The sequence below is a fragment of the Apis mellifera genome, linkage group LG3 (genome assembly GCF_003254395.2).
Source record: "Apis mellifera strain DH4 linkage group LG3, Amel_HAv3.1, whole genome shotgun sequence".
Lineage (NCBI taxonomy): Eukaryota > Metazoa > Arthropoda > Insecta > Hymenoptera > Apidae > Apis > Apis mellifera.
The window spans coordinates 1,338,118-1,356,167 of NC_037640.1; the positions used below are offsets into that span (position 1 = coordinate 1,338,118).

General features: G+C 21.5%; 1 protein-coding gene across 3 annotated transcripts in view; it reads right to left on the minus strand.

Moving 5' to 3' along the window:
* Nucleotides 1-1,530: 1,530 nt before the first annotated feature.
* LOC100578349 overlaps nucleotides 1,531-18,050 on the minus strand; it is a 45,920-nt gene continuing 29,400 nt past the window's right edge. For 2 of the 3 annotated variants that reach the window (XM_016917523.2, XM_026439510.1), the window contains 2 exons: nucleotides 3,999-4,092; nucleotides 1,531-2,139 (listed from right to left, as the gene is read on the minus strand). In XM_016917523.2, the coding sequence (XP_016773012.1) occupies nucleotides 1,972-2,139; nucleotides 3,999-4,092 (262 nt within the window). In that variant the 3' untranslated portion in view covers nucleotides 1,531-1,971. The remainder of the gene's footprint in view (nucleotides 2,140-3,998; nucleotides 4,093-18,050) is intronic. The other variant, XM_026439511.1, reaches the window with a different exon arrangement.

Below are 18,050 nucleotides of genomic sequence, written 5' to 3' on the forward strand. Positions count from 1 at the left end.
ATCCATTTGAAGAGATAAAATCATAAAAATCAAACAATGTATGGTAGATACATTGAAGAATATAATAAATATATTTCTATTATTAAAACTACAGTTCAAGGCTATGTTAAAATTTATATATATTAAATAGTTTTACAATAATTTACTTGGAATATAATAAAATATACTTTCATTAATATATTCTATTTATGAAAATAAAAATACATTATATAAAGAAATATATTTTTTCTATGCAAGTTATTCTGAAAAAGAAATAAGTAAGATTGGTACTTTATATATACCAGATATATTATTTATAAATTTAAATAAATGATATATTAAATTTTCTTTAAAATTAAAGCATAGTAGATACATGCAGAATTTTCTACAAATATAAATTCCTTTACCATAAATTTATGTAAAAAATAAAAAATTTTGTGATTCATTTGAATTATTATATTTTTTTATTTAAATTTTATAAATAAACTGCTGTTTATTTTTTTATTGAAAGCTATTGAAAGATTTTTAAATATTCAAAAAATCTCAAACATTTTATAACTTTACTTTTAACTGACATATAATATTAATATTTGTTGTATAATAATCTTTAATTGAATTCATAATTATAACTTAAATTGTAAATAACTTTAAGTTTTTATTATTTATTATGATATCTCAAACCTTCAGAAAGTTATGATGTACATGAATATGTATATCTCAATTTTATCAATAGCAACTACAGTTTTTAAAAAAATTTGATTTTTCAACACTCACATTGTTCTCAACAAAAGTTAATGTATCTATATATATATATAAATATATATTTTAATTTCAGCAAAGCAGTTAGTTGAATTTAAACAATTTCCATCTTTTTCCTGAAAAAAAATTTAATTTTTAAAAATTTCCTATAAGAACTCTTCAATTCACAAGATTCGATCATAACTTACATCTATGCCGTTCGCGTTCGATATTCGGTACATATCATTGAGCAAAGCCGAAGGTACAAAAATCGGGAGTCGGATTCGCGATTCCGAAGAGCGGGGGGGCGTAAACACGGATCTCCTTGGATTCGACCGAGCCTATTCGAATCATGAAATAGCGTCGTGTTACGGCCATGCGTCTCTCTACTCGTTAACAAAAATAAGTATCGCTTGGAAGCTAGGCCGCTACACGACGACGATCATCAAAACCATGGACGAGGAGGATTACATATACTCGGTGCGCGAGCGTGGCAAGGATTGCCGCGAACTTCGTTCCTCGGAACGACACGAGGGGGCATAACCTCGAGGAACGGAAAGTATAATTACAGTTAGGAAGTTCGAGGCGCTCGCCACTCGAAAGGACGCAATTCATAGAAGGACGCCTTAAATTGCGCGCGAATAAAAATGTGATTCAACCGATAGAGAAACAGCGCGTGCCCATACGAAAAAAGGACCCATAGGAAAAACTTATCGCCTGCGAACATTTTACGAACAACTTACGTGCTAATACTTTGAAAAATGCTTGTCCTCGATCCTCGATCACATTACTTTTGTATACTCGCCATCTGTGTCGTTCCCTGCTATTCTTTTTTTTTTTTTTAAAAACTACTTAATTCGACCTAAGTTTTTAACGCTACCTTTGGACGTTTTGGCTTTTGCTCGTTCGTTCGGGTGTTTGATTTCTCTGTATTGCGTGTCGCGCATCGAATGTCGCGTATCGGCTGACGCTACCAATCGAGGTCGCTGCGATCGCTTTTTTCGGATATTTAATTCCGTTTAATTCCCTGCAGACCGGGACGAGAAGAAAGATTCGACGAGAGCATCATCTATGATCCGTGTGAAGATCACAGAGTTAATTTGCTCGATTATCGAATGGTAAAGAGAATTTTTATGTTTTGAATCGAGAATAAATTGGAGGGTAAGCCGTGCGCGTAATTCGATTAATACCCCTTTCCTTCTATGCGTAGTGTTCGCAATCCCCACACTCGGACAGCGTGGGTGTGGACGGGCACTAGGTGGGATTCGAGTCCTCGTAGGCCTTTTCATAGTCTCGTCGACGAATCACCGCAAAGTGTGTCATCTGAAAAGAGTTGGTCTTCTTGCAGCCACGCTCCAACGTGCCAGTCATACTGTAACCCATGTTGAAGTCGCTCGACGATACGTTCGACGTCAGGTACAACTGAAAAACAGAAGCAAACGAGCGTCATTGCGAAATTTTCTTTTTACAGTGAAACGCTGATTACTCGAGTTTTGATTAGCTAAATGACTAATTATTGTCGTGGATACTAATCTAAAAAAAAAAAAGAAAGAATAATTAAATTGTTATAATCTATTTTTTTGTATTAGCTATGTACTATTTTATATAATAAGTACTTGAAAACTTCATAATGGAAAACTGAGTTCATTTTTTATTAATTTTCGATATAATATCATTTATAAGAATTGATAAAATATCAATTTCAAGAATTTATGCATCTACAAAAGATATATATAAGCTTTTTTTTATATTATATATTATATATTGTACGATATTAATATATTTCTGAAACATCTTTAGAAAGACAATTCCGGAGGCCAAAATAAGCACAAAAGTTGGAAAAATGTTGATTAAAACATTTATTATGAACAATTAAAGTTTGCATTAAATGAAATGAAATGGGAATAGAAGCGATAACTTTATCATATTTTTGTCATAAACTTAGAAAACTTATAAATAAATCTAATATATAATATTTTTGCATACCAATTTTTATATTTTTTTTTAATCTTTTAAGTATCTTACGAATATATTAAGATATCGCGTAAATTTATATCAAGATGAAACTTGTTAAGATAGTATATTATATGTAACTATATTATATGTAAAATTAATATTAACTATAAATTTTAGTTTATATTACACTTTTAATATATTATCTAATTATCTTAGATGGTTAATTATAATCAGAAAGATATCAAATAATTGATCAGAACGAAGCATGACATTCTTATTATCGGGAGTCATAAAATCGATACATATATGGTACAAGATTATATTAATATTAGTTGCAAGGTTATGTTATGTTGAGCTACATTTTAAAAGAGAATCTTTTATAAGAAAAACAATGACTTCATATTTCAAATTTATATTCTATTTTCATAATCAAATTTCTTGATTAAATATCATAAAATATATTAAATTAAATTAATTTTAATTTTAATTAATAATAAGTTAATCATCATAGTTAGATCAACTTAGAAATTTTTACAATATTGATTCGTTGTTTTTTACCTGTTAATTAAATGTTATAATATATATGTTATATATATTATTATTATATTATTATAAATTATATATATATATTATTATAACATATATAAAATTGATTATATATAATATATATAAAAAAGATTATATTGTAATAGATACACATATAATAAATATACATATAATGTTAATATTAATATATTTGTGGGATATCTTTAAAAATTAATTTCAAAGACCAAAATAAATAAAAATATATAAAAATATTGATTAAAATTTATTTATTAAGTTAAAAGTGATTTAAAGTTGCATTAATAAAAATAAAATGGAAATAGATTAATATATATTTATTTCCACAATGGCATATTTCACTCTATTTTTACTTCGTTTCATCTAAATACAATTGTTTATGATTTAAAAATAAATTTTTGTATAGCAACTTTTAAATTTATTTTAGTTTTTAGAAACGATCTTAAGATTTTATGTTTTAATTGTACTATTTATTTCTTGTTTTTCTTTTCATAATGATCAATCATAGATATCTGAATAAAATAAAGTATTGGAAAATTTTTATATTTTTAATTGTTTCAGAATATTCAGATTTAGTTTTTCCTGATTATACGTAAAACTATTTATGCAAACATGTTCCAATTAGTTCGGATAATTGACGTTCTATTGTATATTTAATAACGTGCTCGCGTTTTCTTGCGTTCGTATGGAAAATCCGATCGTCGATGATCGTTTCGAGCAAGCCAACGAAAACAAGTAACGCGAGGGGTTGGAATAGCGTATACCTTGAAATCAGGATCGGTTGTCATTCTTTTGAAAGAGCCGACGATGTAAAGCGTACCAGTTCCTGTGTCCACCATTTTTGCTTGAGTGCTGTACCTGAAACCACGAAAATTTGATAAGTGACGCATAAAGTGAAAATTAAAATATCATTTCAATCTTAAAAATAACAATGTTTACGATTTTTATGAATTTATGGAACATAATTAAAATATCCAATTAAACATTAACAGATAGTTAATAAAACATGCAGAATAGAGTGGGATAAGAAAAATTAAAATTGTATTATTTATGATTTATTAATTTTTAACTTGTATTAATATGGCATTAATTTTTAAGATTTAATATAAATATAATATAAAAAGATAATTTATGCAAAATTATTAAATTTTTGAAATGTTGAGGAAGTTTGAGATCTTAATTCTTTGTTTTTTAATTTTTATTTTTTATTATATTGTCAATATTATCGTTTTATTTAATACATATTTACATATTCATTTTAAAATGTAAAGTGTATGTAAAATGATATTCACAATATAAATATGCAAATAAGAAATATTTATGCAAAATATAAATGCATAATTTTCATTAATCTACATATTTAATTTTTTTAATCCGAAATTTTTTTATATAAATTATTGAATAAACATTTATCAAATTAATAAATTAAAATAAACATGTAATAAATAATGAAAAATAATTTTTTAAATTGGACACCTCAAAATCTTCAAAAAGATTTTAGATTTTAATATCTAAATACTAGAAAATTATTACAGAATTTATTATAGAAAATATTTTGTTTGATATTAAAATGAATAGAAAACAAAAATAGCAATAATTGATTATTCGATGTAACGATGTAATGTAATTCGATGTAATGTATATATATATATATATATATATATATATATATATATATATATATCTTGCTAATAAAATTAAAAAAACAAATATGTTGTGAGATCAGCCGCAAATCAATATTTTCCAATTATCACTAACAACCAGCTTATCGCTTAATTGAAAATATATGCTCACTCGTTTTTTCGCGTTTACAATAAAAAATTAATATGTTCATAATATAAGATTATAGATGTTGTATAGAGATACGATATGTATTGTAATATTTTCAATTTAAGATAACAAACAAAGGAAAATTTTACTATGTAAAATATATAAAAAAAATCGAAAGAAAAGATCATTATCAGCAAATGAAAATTACAAGAATTAAGAAATCTTTACAATAAAGGTACATTCTATGATATAGATAAGGAATGATTATTTTTTTATAATATTTTTTTTATTAATTTATTTATTAATTTAATTTTTTTTATAATATTTTACATTATATTTCATATTTAATTTTAATTTTTTTTACAAATTATTATTAAATTTTATTAAATTATTAAATTATTAAATTTATGTTACTATTACGTAGCAAATATATAATTATAAGCGTTTGTTATAAGCGTTTTAAAAAAGATCTTCTAAAACAATTAGAACTCAAAAGAATTACAATTAGAATTTAAACTAGTTTTCTAAATCATATCTTCTTTAAAAACATTACATATAAATGAAAGTAAAAATAAAGATATATATGACTAATATAATTGTATTTAAAATATATAGTTTAATTAATTTTAATTTTAATTAATTTTAATTAATATAATTAAAATCTCTGTAATATGATTTTATTCATTCTTTTCTAATCGTAAAAATCTCTACAAGTCGAAATATAAATTCACTTTAATTTGAATTACATTATGATACATGTTTAAATGCATGATTTTATCTCTTTATTTTAAATTCAATATGTTCGATGTTTATAAATCAGAATTTATTTTATAAATAAAAATTTTTCTTATTTAAATATGTAAAATCGAAATAAAAATTTATCAAAAAACGATTTTTTATTTTGATTTTATTATTGATTTTTAATTTATTATTGTTTTCTTTTTTCTAATTGTTAGAATTGTTTTAAATACCCGAATATAAAAAAAAGATATTCGTATTTTTTTTAGTTTTATTTGCAAAAAATAAGAAATTATTGCGATCTTTGATTCTTTTGTATCGAATTTTTACTATGCGAATTTATTAAACATCTATTACTTAAAAACTATAGTAAAATAAATTTGTATAGATATAGGTAAGTTTATAATTTTCAAATAAAAATTTATTTTTTTTTTTAAATTTGAATTATTAAAATTTGACTCAGAATTCAGAATATATCAGTTACACAATAATTAATTATATTTTAATTATTATTATAATTGATTACAAAAAGTAGTTTTTTAAGTATCTAAAATGGAATATTATTATTACAAATAGATTATTATTTTATTTATAATCAAAATTTTATAATCATTTTATAATCAATGGTTATTGAATTAATATCATTAATATAATGTTTATAGTTATTCCTCTTAATCATTGAACAATGATTATTAAACAATTAATCATAATTAATAATATTACATATAATAATTTTACACTAATTAATCTTTAATCATTGATTAGATTACATTTTGTTTTTTGACTGTGTTTAATATAAATATATATGTATAAATAAAATTTACAATGCACAATATTAATAATTAATGTATATATTAATATATATTAAAATATGTTTTAATAATAATTAAAAAAAATTTTAAATTATTTTATTTATATTACATAAAGTAACGATAAAAACACAGGAAAAAGTGGAAAAATATATAAATTAATTAAGGAAAGTTGCTCGAGAAGAAGTTGTGTTGTCAGTTTCATTAAATTTTTTTTCTTAACAATTTAAATTAGATTTTTTTTCAAATAAACAATTTAAAATGTACGTTTTATTTTGATAAACTATGAACTAAGCATTTAAAAGAATATAAAAAAATAAAGAATAAAGAATATAAAAAAAACAACAAAAAATAAATTTTGACCAATATTCTTTCATGATTTCATGATTTTTCTCATGATTTTTAAATAGAAAAATAAATAGATTTTTTTTTTCATAATATGTTCTGATAATATTTATTTTTATAGAAATAAAAAATATTTTAAGTATTTTTAAAATATAAAATAAAAAAATTAAAAATAAAGAATTAATGTTTAAATAAAATATTTTTTTACATACATATTTTTTAAAACAAAGAACAATATATTGCAATATATATCCAATATATTCAAGCATATAATTTTCTAATCAGTTTTCTTGATGTTAAAAAATAAAATGAAATTTTATTAAATAATCTGAGAAATGATTATGTTGTGAATTTTTTAATATTATTTGAAAGTGAATATCTGCCAATCACTGATTTATTCTATTTTTTATTTTTTTTTATTGTGCACTATTGTCACTCAATTATAATTGGCATAGCAACGAGTATTATACTGATCGATAATTAATAATGCATTCTCAATCAGATGACGAAAATCGAACAATATAAAAAGACTTATTGTATAGCCTCGATCGTTCGAATATTTTCTCATTTTTTTTAATTGATATTAACTAAGTACTATGAATATGATTTTAAATATGATAAAATTATTAAAATGATAAAAATTTGTTAAATCTGCAAGATAAAATTATTTTTTAGATATATTACAAAATTGGAAGAACAAAATAATTAGTAAAAATAAAATAATTTTATTTTAAATTTTAATATTTTTTATTTACTTTAAGAAATTATAAGAAAAAGTTATATATATATATATATATATATATATATATATATATTTATAAATCATTGAATTACTAAATATTTTAATGAAAAATTGCGAATCGCTGAATATTAATATTGATTGGATTGAAAATAAAAAATAAAAAAAAACAGAATAATGTAAAACAATGTCACATTTAAAAAATAATTAATTGATATTATTCCATTCTCCTTTATAATTATTATTATTTAATATAGCAGTATCAATAATAAATTTTTGAAATTATTTGCAATATTCATTAAATGTTTTTTTTCCTATATAATTAATTAAAAAACATATACAAACATATACATTGATACATGTTCAAGAATAATTCTAATTTTTTTTTAAAAAAGTATTAAAAAATCTTTAATTTTTGTTTAAATTCTTTTTCACAATATTATTATAAAATATTGTAAATATTAACTACAATAATATTAAAATTACAACGAATTATATTTAATTAAATTATAAAAATTCTATTAATTTATAAGAATTTAGATTTAATTAAAAAATTGTTTTTGTTATAAAAGTTTCAAAGTTTCAAGTTGTTTCTTTTTTAAAAAAATGCAAAATTTTTAAATTTTAACCGATTGAAGTTAAAAATAAAGTGATTCCAAATAAGATTAAGAATAAAGTTATTTGAATAATTTATTATTCAAAGCATCAAATGGATATTAACTATACATAAGTACATTATAAAAGTCGACATTATAAAAAGAATAATGAGTCAATTATAGTAATTACGAATAAATGTTTGAAAAATTAAAACTTTATTTAAATATTAAAAAATATTTTATTTGAAATTTCAACTAATTATTCAATTTTTTAATTTCTTCTCTTTTTCATATCTTTTTTGCTCTATTACTATAGATAACATATAAAAAGATAAATTTTAATAATTAAAATTTGTTAATATATTCTATAAATTTGAGAATAAGAAAAAAATATTAAATAAATGTTCATAAATTTTTATTAAAATTTATGCTAAATATAAAATGTATAATAATACGAAATATAAAAAAGTAATAGATCTGTGATATAATATAAAAATAAATCAATACTATGAAAATAATTTTTAGTATCATCAAATTTTTGAAATTATATAACGAAATATCACAGTTATTCGCGAATCGAAAATATGCAGATATAGACTTTGTTTACGGTTTTTAAATATCAATATTCCGATAGAGGAATATTGCATTCCTCTATGTCCGTAAATTGATTGCAACAATTAACAATAACAGGATTATTTCGACTATTTCATTTATTTTTTAGAAAAAACTTTTATGGAATTTTCCAGCGATAAAATGGATCTCTTTTAAATTTTAAATAGATTTTTCATACTTTTTATATTATTTAATAATATATGTTTTTATAATGATATGATTTTTATTCTTCTAAAAAAGTTATTTTTTTTTATATTTTTAGCACATGCTCTCGCTATTACGATTTCACTCTATTTAATTTTATTGTTCACTACTGATAGTGAACTTGAACTTCCAAAATGCATTTGTTCTTTTTCAACTGACAAATCACATTCTATTGATTAATATTAATTAAAAAAATATATATAAAAATACAATTATTTCATCATTAATAATTGATTTGATTATCGTGATAAATATGTATACGTGATAATCATTCAAATGATTACAGATTATTATTGATTAATAATTACAGATTAGAAATATTGTACAAAATAACAAGATTACTTTATGTGATTATTTCATTAGTGATTAGTAGTCGATTACAATAATGATTAAAATATAATTGATTTTTGTTCAAATATGTTCATTAGTAGTTTATTGAATTCTACACGTATATTTTATATATAAAAAATATAGCATTTTATTTAAAAGCACTTTATCGATTTTGAAATTATAGATTTTGAAGTTTTTTTTTATGATATAAGGATCATTTGTCTTTTTGAGATATTTGCAAAAAAGATTGCTATTATTATGTAAAATTTCATTTATATACTATATGCATCCGACAGTATAAGATAGCATCTAATCCCTTTTATTAATGTTAATACATCTAATATATATAAAGGGTGAACCGATTAAAAAGCTACTTCCTCATGAACTGTAATAAAAATATCTCAATTTTAATCCATATTAAATTTATTTTTTTTCTTGGTTTTTATTTGATCATGAAAATTACTTTTATTGTCAGTATTTATCTATAAAAAGCTTTGCTAAAATTAAATATAATATTTGAGTTATAATCGTTGGTATTATATGGATGCATCTTTCCATGGAATTCAAACTCTTTATAAATAAATACTTGCATCTCTATATAAAACTTCTGACATTTACAGCAATAATTAAAATAAATTTGCCAATTAATTTAAATAAATATATTTATTTCCTAATATTTTTGGATTTATATCAACATTAATTGATAAATTTATGGGAAAAATAATAGTTTGCAATATATATAATATATTTAGGTTTTTATAATAACATTTTATTCGAATTTTATTACAGTTCTATTATCTTAAAAAATTCTTTCATCAAAAATTTACAAAAAAAAATAATAATAATAATAATTATATCTTAATAATATATTGTCTAATATCTTAATAATTATATTTTAATATTATTTAATAACAATGAACAAAAAAAATTGAGATTAGATTTTAATGATTAACGATATTAAAATATTAATTTATTCGTGATATATCCGAGAATTAATTCTAGAGGCCAAAATAAATATGAAAATCGATGTATAAAAATCTATCTATATATCTTGTCTCTCTAAAAATCTCTTCAAATGAATTCGATGAATATATTCACCTTATCACACTATATAACATTCATGGTATACGCATCAATATCTTAAACCATCTCCAAGAAATCTCTCGAGTTTACCGAACGATACGAAACACAAAGATAATCCAAAGTGCCCTTTGGATTATTGCAGAACTCTTCGAACACAAAAAGAAGAAATATCTCGAGATGGAGACGAAGCGGTACCGCTTCATATACCGTGACGCCGTATACGCGAAACGAGGCAAGAATAATTGATAAGGAAAGAAATGTCGAAAAATAAGAGGGAGGGATTCGAAAGGGAAAAAGTGGCGAAGAAAAGAGAGGTGTGCGAAGGTTAGACCGTTTTTGGTGGGTCGAAGGGAGAGATAGGTAGCAAGAGAGATAAAGAGTAAGAGGGCAGCCCTCCCTTGGTGACTCGAGGGGCTTATTCCGGCAAACGCTTCAGCCGGCGACGATCATTAAAAGTTTAAACGCTCTCCATTGAAGTGCGGCGGATCCAACACTCGGTTTAAAATCCACCGTGGCTCGTGCTTTGACTTTTCCTCCGGTTCTCGATTCGCTTCACAAAGGAAAGTTCTAAGCCGGAGCACCCTTTCAATGCTCGAGCTGTCCGCCACGTTCCACGTATACTACCTACCTACCTCGCATTGATTGCCAGCGCGCACATTTTCCTCCTTGTTCCACGGCTAAAAATTCTTCCGCTCGAACTTCACCCTCCCCCTCGAGCCGTAGTATCGCGCGACGAGGGCTGTTCAATAAAACATGAGCGCGTTTACAAATTTCAATCGGCGATTTTTTTCTTTTCTTTTCTTTTGTTTTTTTTTTTTTTTTTGATCAGGACTGAGTTTGTTGTTCATTTTTCGCAGAAACTATTGTATCAATGAAAGACTTCGTCGAATAAAATCGATCATATGTTATCTTTGGCGAAAAAATTAGGATTACTCATAATTTTCGATAATTTTTTATGTTTTTAGTACAGTAATAATTCTTATTAATTATTGAATTATTAACTACTAATTATAGGTTCTATTAATTATTTTTTTCATATGTTTTTATTAATAATTTCTATTTTCTCTTTTTGCTTTAATCACAATATATATTTCATTATATTTTATTATAAGAGTGATTTTATCAAATATCCAGAATATTTTTCTTTAAATCGCTTAATATGATGATTGATAATTTGTATATAAATGTTTTATGTAAGATCTAAACATTTTTCATTGGATTCACTATAAAATTGCTTAAGCATAGAAGTATAATAAAAAATAATAAGATATTATGTATCGTAATATTATATTAATGTATTATATATAAATTTTTAATATGCATATGTGAAATAATTAATAAAATTAATTAAATTTTGTTTTCATTTTTAAATTTTATTATAAAAAAATGATAAAAATTATAAATAATCTTATTCATATTTTGAACAGAAAAGAAGTGTATATAAAGGAGAAGTGATAATATGAAGTATGTTTATAAGTATATATTTCAACAGTTTTTAAAAAACTAATGCATTAATTGTTAATTTGACTTTCACTTTGTATATACTTATAATCTTTGTATATACTTCTTTCATATTTATAAAAACTTTAAAAAAGAAATAAAACTTTTGATTAGAAAATTTTATCTTCGTTTTGCACTTTTCTACTTAAAAGTTTCAGTAAACGTAATTTTTGAACAATTAGTGTTCTTGAATAAAAAATTTCATTTCTATTAAAATATATTAAAAAAATATAAATAAATAAGGATATTATTTTTAATATTATTATTTTTTATCATTTTTTATTATTGTTTATTTATTAATAATTATTATAATTTATTTAGTATTTATCTTTATCACAATAATTTTCTAAATATTTATGAGAATATAATATGCAATAATATCTTCAGTGTTCATTATTTTTTTTCTAAATTATTTAAAAAGATAAATATATCTAAATGAATATAAGTTTCTACATTACTTTTATGTATAATTTATTAATAAATTTTTTATAATTTTTATATTATTAATAAATTAATAATATAAAAAATTATATAATATTAATAATAAAAATTATATAATATATACAATATTAATATAATATACGTATAATTTAGTTAATATATTGTTAATATAATAACAGAGTGTTAATATATTAAAACATTTTTAAAGAGTCAATTTTAGAGACAAACATAAATACAGAAGATGATACACAAAAAGTCAATTGAAGCTTATTTATTAAATTATAAGCAATTTAAATTTGTATTAAATGAAGAATGAGATTGATAGAGTGATAGAGCGAGAATTATATTTTCTTTGTTATATGTCTTGATCTTCTTCATAACTTAAATTGCTTATAATTCAATAAATAAATCTCAATTGACACTTTACATAAATATTTTTTTATTTCAATTCGTAAATTTTTATGTTCCATGAATATATTAATACTATATAGAATTTCATAATAGCATTAAAATTGTTTAGATGTTTTTGTTATATTCACATAAAATTAAAGAATCTTCGTAAAAATTTTTATTATAATGTAAATATTATAAAGTTTTAAATTTTTATTTGTGAATACAATATATAGAAATGAAATAAATTAACAATATTAAATAGATATTTTAAAAATTATGTAGATAATATATCTTATTCATAAACTATCTCTTCCGAATTTATCTTATTTTGTTTTAAATATGTATGTATAAAAAATGTATGAAAAAATGATATATGGAAATTACTATATTGAAATTCTTCAATGAAAATAATATTATCGATTTTTATATGTTCGAAATATATATATTTGAGTAGCTTTTAAAAATTTCTAATTTATTACTTCAATATAAATGAAATATAAAAATAAATTCATATTTTAATATGTTATTGCGCAAAATATCAATTGAAATAATTTCTTTACTTTAAATTTTTTGAATGTTAACTAATTTCAAGTAGGTATAATATTAAAAATAGGATAATTGGATTAAATAAATAAAAAATATAAAGAATCAACGGTCACAATATAAAATAATTGTAAAAGATTTTAACATGAAAACGATGTATCGAATATACAAAAGATAATACAACAAAAAAAATTGGATTGGATAAATAGATATGGTTAGATTGGAAACGGTAATTGCATGAAACTTGCGTAAAGTTGCGTATGAAATATTGTTGAAATAATTGGAGTAGAAATTATAAAACAAAATATTAATGTTATTATATTTATAACATATATAATTAATAATTATTAAATTAAATAATAATATGTTATTAAATATATTTTAAAATATAATACAATACAAATGCTATTAAAATTACATTTTAAATGTAATGTAAAATTACATCATATTCAAAAAGAATGTCTATGTAATATTATTTTTCTGGAAATATTTCACATATTTATTTTTAAAATTTCTAAAAATATTTTTTATTAAAGTCTAGACAAAATATTCAGATAAATACAAAATTTGAAAGATTCTAGAAATTAAAAAATATATTATATATTATATATTATATATTAAATATATATATACAAAAGTTTGTATGCAAATCTATTAAAGTTTATTTTTTAAATTTATTTTTTTATATTTAATTTTATATTAGATGAAACGAATTGGAAAAAAAGAATGATGAAGAGATGAAGAGAGAAATATTCCACTCTACTTTCATTCACTTTATTTAATACAAAATTAATTGCTTAAAAAGGAATTTAAAAAATAAATTTCAATATTTTTTGAATATTATGTTATATTATATCAACGTGTATGTATGTTGTAGTATTGTAAATCATTGCTTAAATTTTTTATTTATTTCACTCAAATTTTTTAAAATAAGAAAGAATGTTTTTACATACTTATTTTTAACAACATTTTTAAGTAAATTTTTATTTTTATTTTAAATTTTATATATATATTTACTATACATTTATTCAATATCCAAGATATATTCAAAAAATTCAAAAACTTTCATGATACATTAAATTATAGAAACAATGTAAAGAAAAAATATAAAGAAAAAAATTCGAATCTTATGATTCTCATCTTTTTATTATTACAAGTGTATTTGTAACAATATGTATATTTCATAATAATCAATTTAATTTTTAAAATATATAATAATTTTTAAATAATTATTCATTGCATGAATTAAGAGTTTTAATTTTTAAAGTTTGATTTTGTAAATAAATTTAAAAAAAGAATAAAAAATAAAAATAAAAAATAATTGATGATTTGCAAAATAATGCACGTATGATCTCTGAATTCTGTATGATTTGTTCTTAGATTTCCAAATAGAGAAAAATGATAAAAATCAAAATAAAAATCGAGGAATGTAAAGTAAAATGAAAATACATTTAAAAATAAAACTCTCAAATATACGTTTTACAATATATTGTATGTATTATATTAAATGATGATTTTTATAAAATGCAGTATTCGTTAATAAAAAATACTCGTTGAAAGTAACTTTTGATAATATTATTCTTAAATATATCCGCATTTTAAAAAAAAAATTAAAATTCTTTTTTAACCGTTGAGTCCTTTAACATTTATTTGGAGAACTTCTAGAAAAACATTTACATTTTATTTGTATTAGCAATCGTCTAAAATGTTAAATAAGTAGCTTTAAAATTTGTTTTAAAAATTATAATAGTTAAGCACAGATAGGATGAAAAGTAAGTATAAGTATGGAAAAACTTATTAGAGCAAATATTAAAATCTTTTCTATTACATTAACTTTCTGGTGTATTTTTTTCAACTTTAAAGTAAAACTTATATAAGTATATGTTCTCTGCTCGCAGAATTTTTTAAAAATCGGTTAAGGCAATAAATTCAATAATTATTCGAAAACAAATAAATCAATTTATGTATATCTAATAAACTTTGAAGTTATTCTTTTATTATATCTAGATCTTCCATAATTATCTAATATACCATATATTTCTTTTAAAATTTTCTAAATATCATATAAGTATTAAACGATGACTTTTCCCAATATTTTTTATATGTCATATAATAACTTCATCATATAATATTATTCTTTTGTAAATTTGATTTATTATTATTCTATAAGATTCTGTTTTATTAAGATATATCGCTTTGAATTTATTTTATTCTTAATCATTTTTAATCTAACAATAAAAAGGCAATTTTTCGCAAATTTAAGCTTATTTTCTTCACGTAGAAGAATAATATAGTGAAAATATTTATTTAAGATTTTTCGATAATAGAGAATAATATTTTTCAATAAGTTTTTTTTAAAGTTTGATATACATTTAAAATTTCATTGCATTACATTATTTTCGAGAAACGCTGTAAATCAATTGTCTTATAGTCTTTTATTCTTTTAAAAATAAAAGAGAGAATATACATTTTTTTGATAAGTATTTTTCAGATTGATGTTATATATTTTCGAGAATATTATTTTTTAAAAAAATAAAAGAAATTCGATAATTTTTTAATCACTTTTTTTTTAATCACTTTCAAGTTCAATTATTTTTATATTATTTCATATACTAATTCAAAAAAATCCTGTAATTTCTATTTTCTTTTATACCTCAACTTTAAAAGAATATCATCTGTTCATTTCACTATGAACAATTTCAAATTTAAAATATATTGTTAGAATTTGAGTAATGAAAATGAAGAAATATGTCACACATTGAGAAAAATTTACAAAGATTACGTCAAAAAATAAGCATACATTTCTGAGAATGCTCTAATACTAATAAATTGCATTTTAATTCCTAGATATTTTAATTTTCTTAAATATTTGCATTTTTTTATTTTCTCACCCGATCAGGATATTATCTTTATTAATATTAAATTAGTAATTCAATCTTCAAAATGCTCTATAATCATCCATAATCATTCTACGCGCGAATCATGAGTAAGATTTCAGAGCATGAGAGATCGCGAGCTTTGACCGTTGTCGCGTGCGAACGTGGTCCGAACTCGCAAACAGTAACGTATTTGCTCCCCTGTACGAAAGTTGGAAACGGTTTGAATCGAGGATCCATCCCCGCCGGTTTGTTTGCCTTGACTTAACACGGTCTCGATGCCCGTCGAACGACCGTCAAAATCACTAGGCGGAATATTTCGGGAAACTCGTCTCCCTCGCCGCCAATATCCAATCCTAACATCTTCAATTTTGCTTCCAAAATGCGAATTCAACCGCGAATTTTATGAAACTCGAGTCAATCTTCCTTTGAATATCGTTCGAATGTTCTACAGTTACGATAGGATCAAATTTAGCATGTATTTGTAAGTCGAATATTTTCTTTACTAGAGGAAATGAAATTCTTATAACTGTCATCTTGAACTTGTCTAATGTGCATTTAATTTAAAGATGTTTTAAATAAAAATCGCGTTATTTTTTTGAGAAGCAAAATAATGATAAAATAATAGATATTTATATTTTTGAAATATGAAGAATTAATATGTAATTGATTAAAATTTGAATTATTCTAATATCTTTATTATTTGAAAATTATAATTTAGGAATAAATATTTCATTTTATTCGTTTCATCTTAAAGTTGATTTTTACAAGTATAAAGTTTTTTTAAATTTTTTTAGAAAATGAAAAAAATGTAAAATTTTCATTACTTTTAATGGAACTTTCTAAATATGTAGGAACGGATTATATATATATTATATGTATATGGATATATATATATATATATTATAATTTTTTTAGCACAATATTTTTTCATTTATTTTAAATATAATTCTGTAATGAGATAGAACAAAATATTTAATATTTTAACGTTCTATCGCATTGTTGTAAATAAAATTTTCAAATTCAAAATTGTATTTGAGAAATGAAAAAGTGTTTTTAAGTGTTGATTTCACACTTTCAAAGAAATTTTTCGTTAATAAAGAAATTATTCTATCATATATTAACCATTATACTTTACATATATATATAGATTTTCATTAAAATTAAGATTTTTGATTTAAATAAATTTCCTTGAAATTTGAACAGAGATTTGTTTAATTGATTGTATAAAATATTATAAAACTGAGATAATAGTCATAGATAGATTTTTAACTATCAATATCATTAATATACTGATAATGAATGAAATTAATTTCCCTTTTTTTTTTTATTCAAAATTGTGGATTAACGATATCTACCAAGTTTTCGATAAATACATAAGATATCATTAAAATACTGATAAGAAATGGCTGAAATTACAATATAATATATATAATAAAAAAATAATATTTTTTATAATATGCCTTAATAGCCTTAATATTGAATATGAAAAAATTCGAACTCTAAATATTTCTATCCGTTAATGATATTTTAACGATATATCAAAATAGACATCAATGTATATTGATAGTTATACCTCAAAAAACCGGAAGGTATCAATCATCCAAGAAGATAGATTTTCTGAGAATTATTGATAGCTTTTTCACGCTTCGTTGATTCGTAAAATCGACAAAAAAATTTCTTACTTTTCACTTTTCATTCTTCACTCTTCTTATGAGTGAATTAATTAAATTACACTTAAAGATATAATATTAATAATATGCATTCATTCTGATATTACGATATTTCTTCAAATTTCAAATTCCGATTAAAATCTTGTCCTGGCAACGAAACGCGA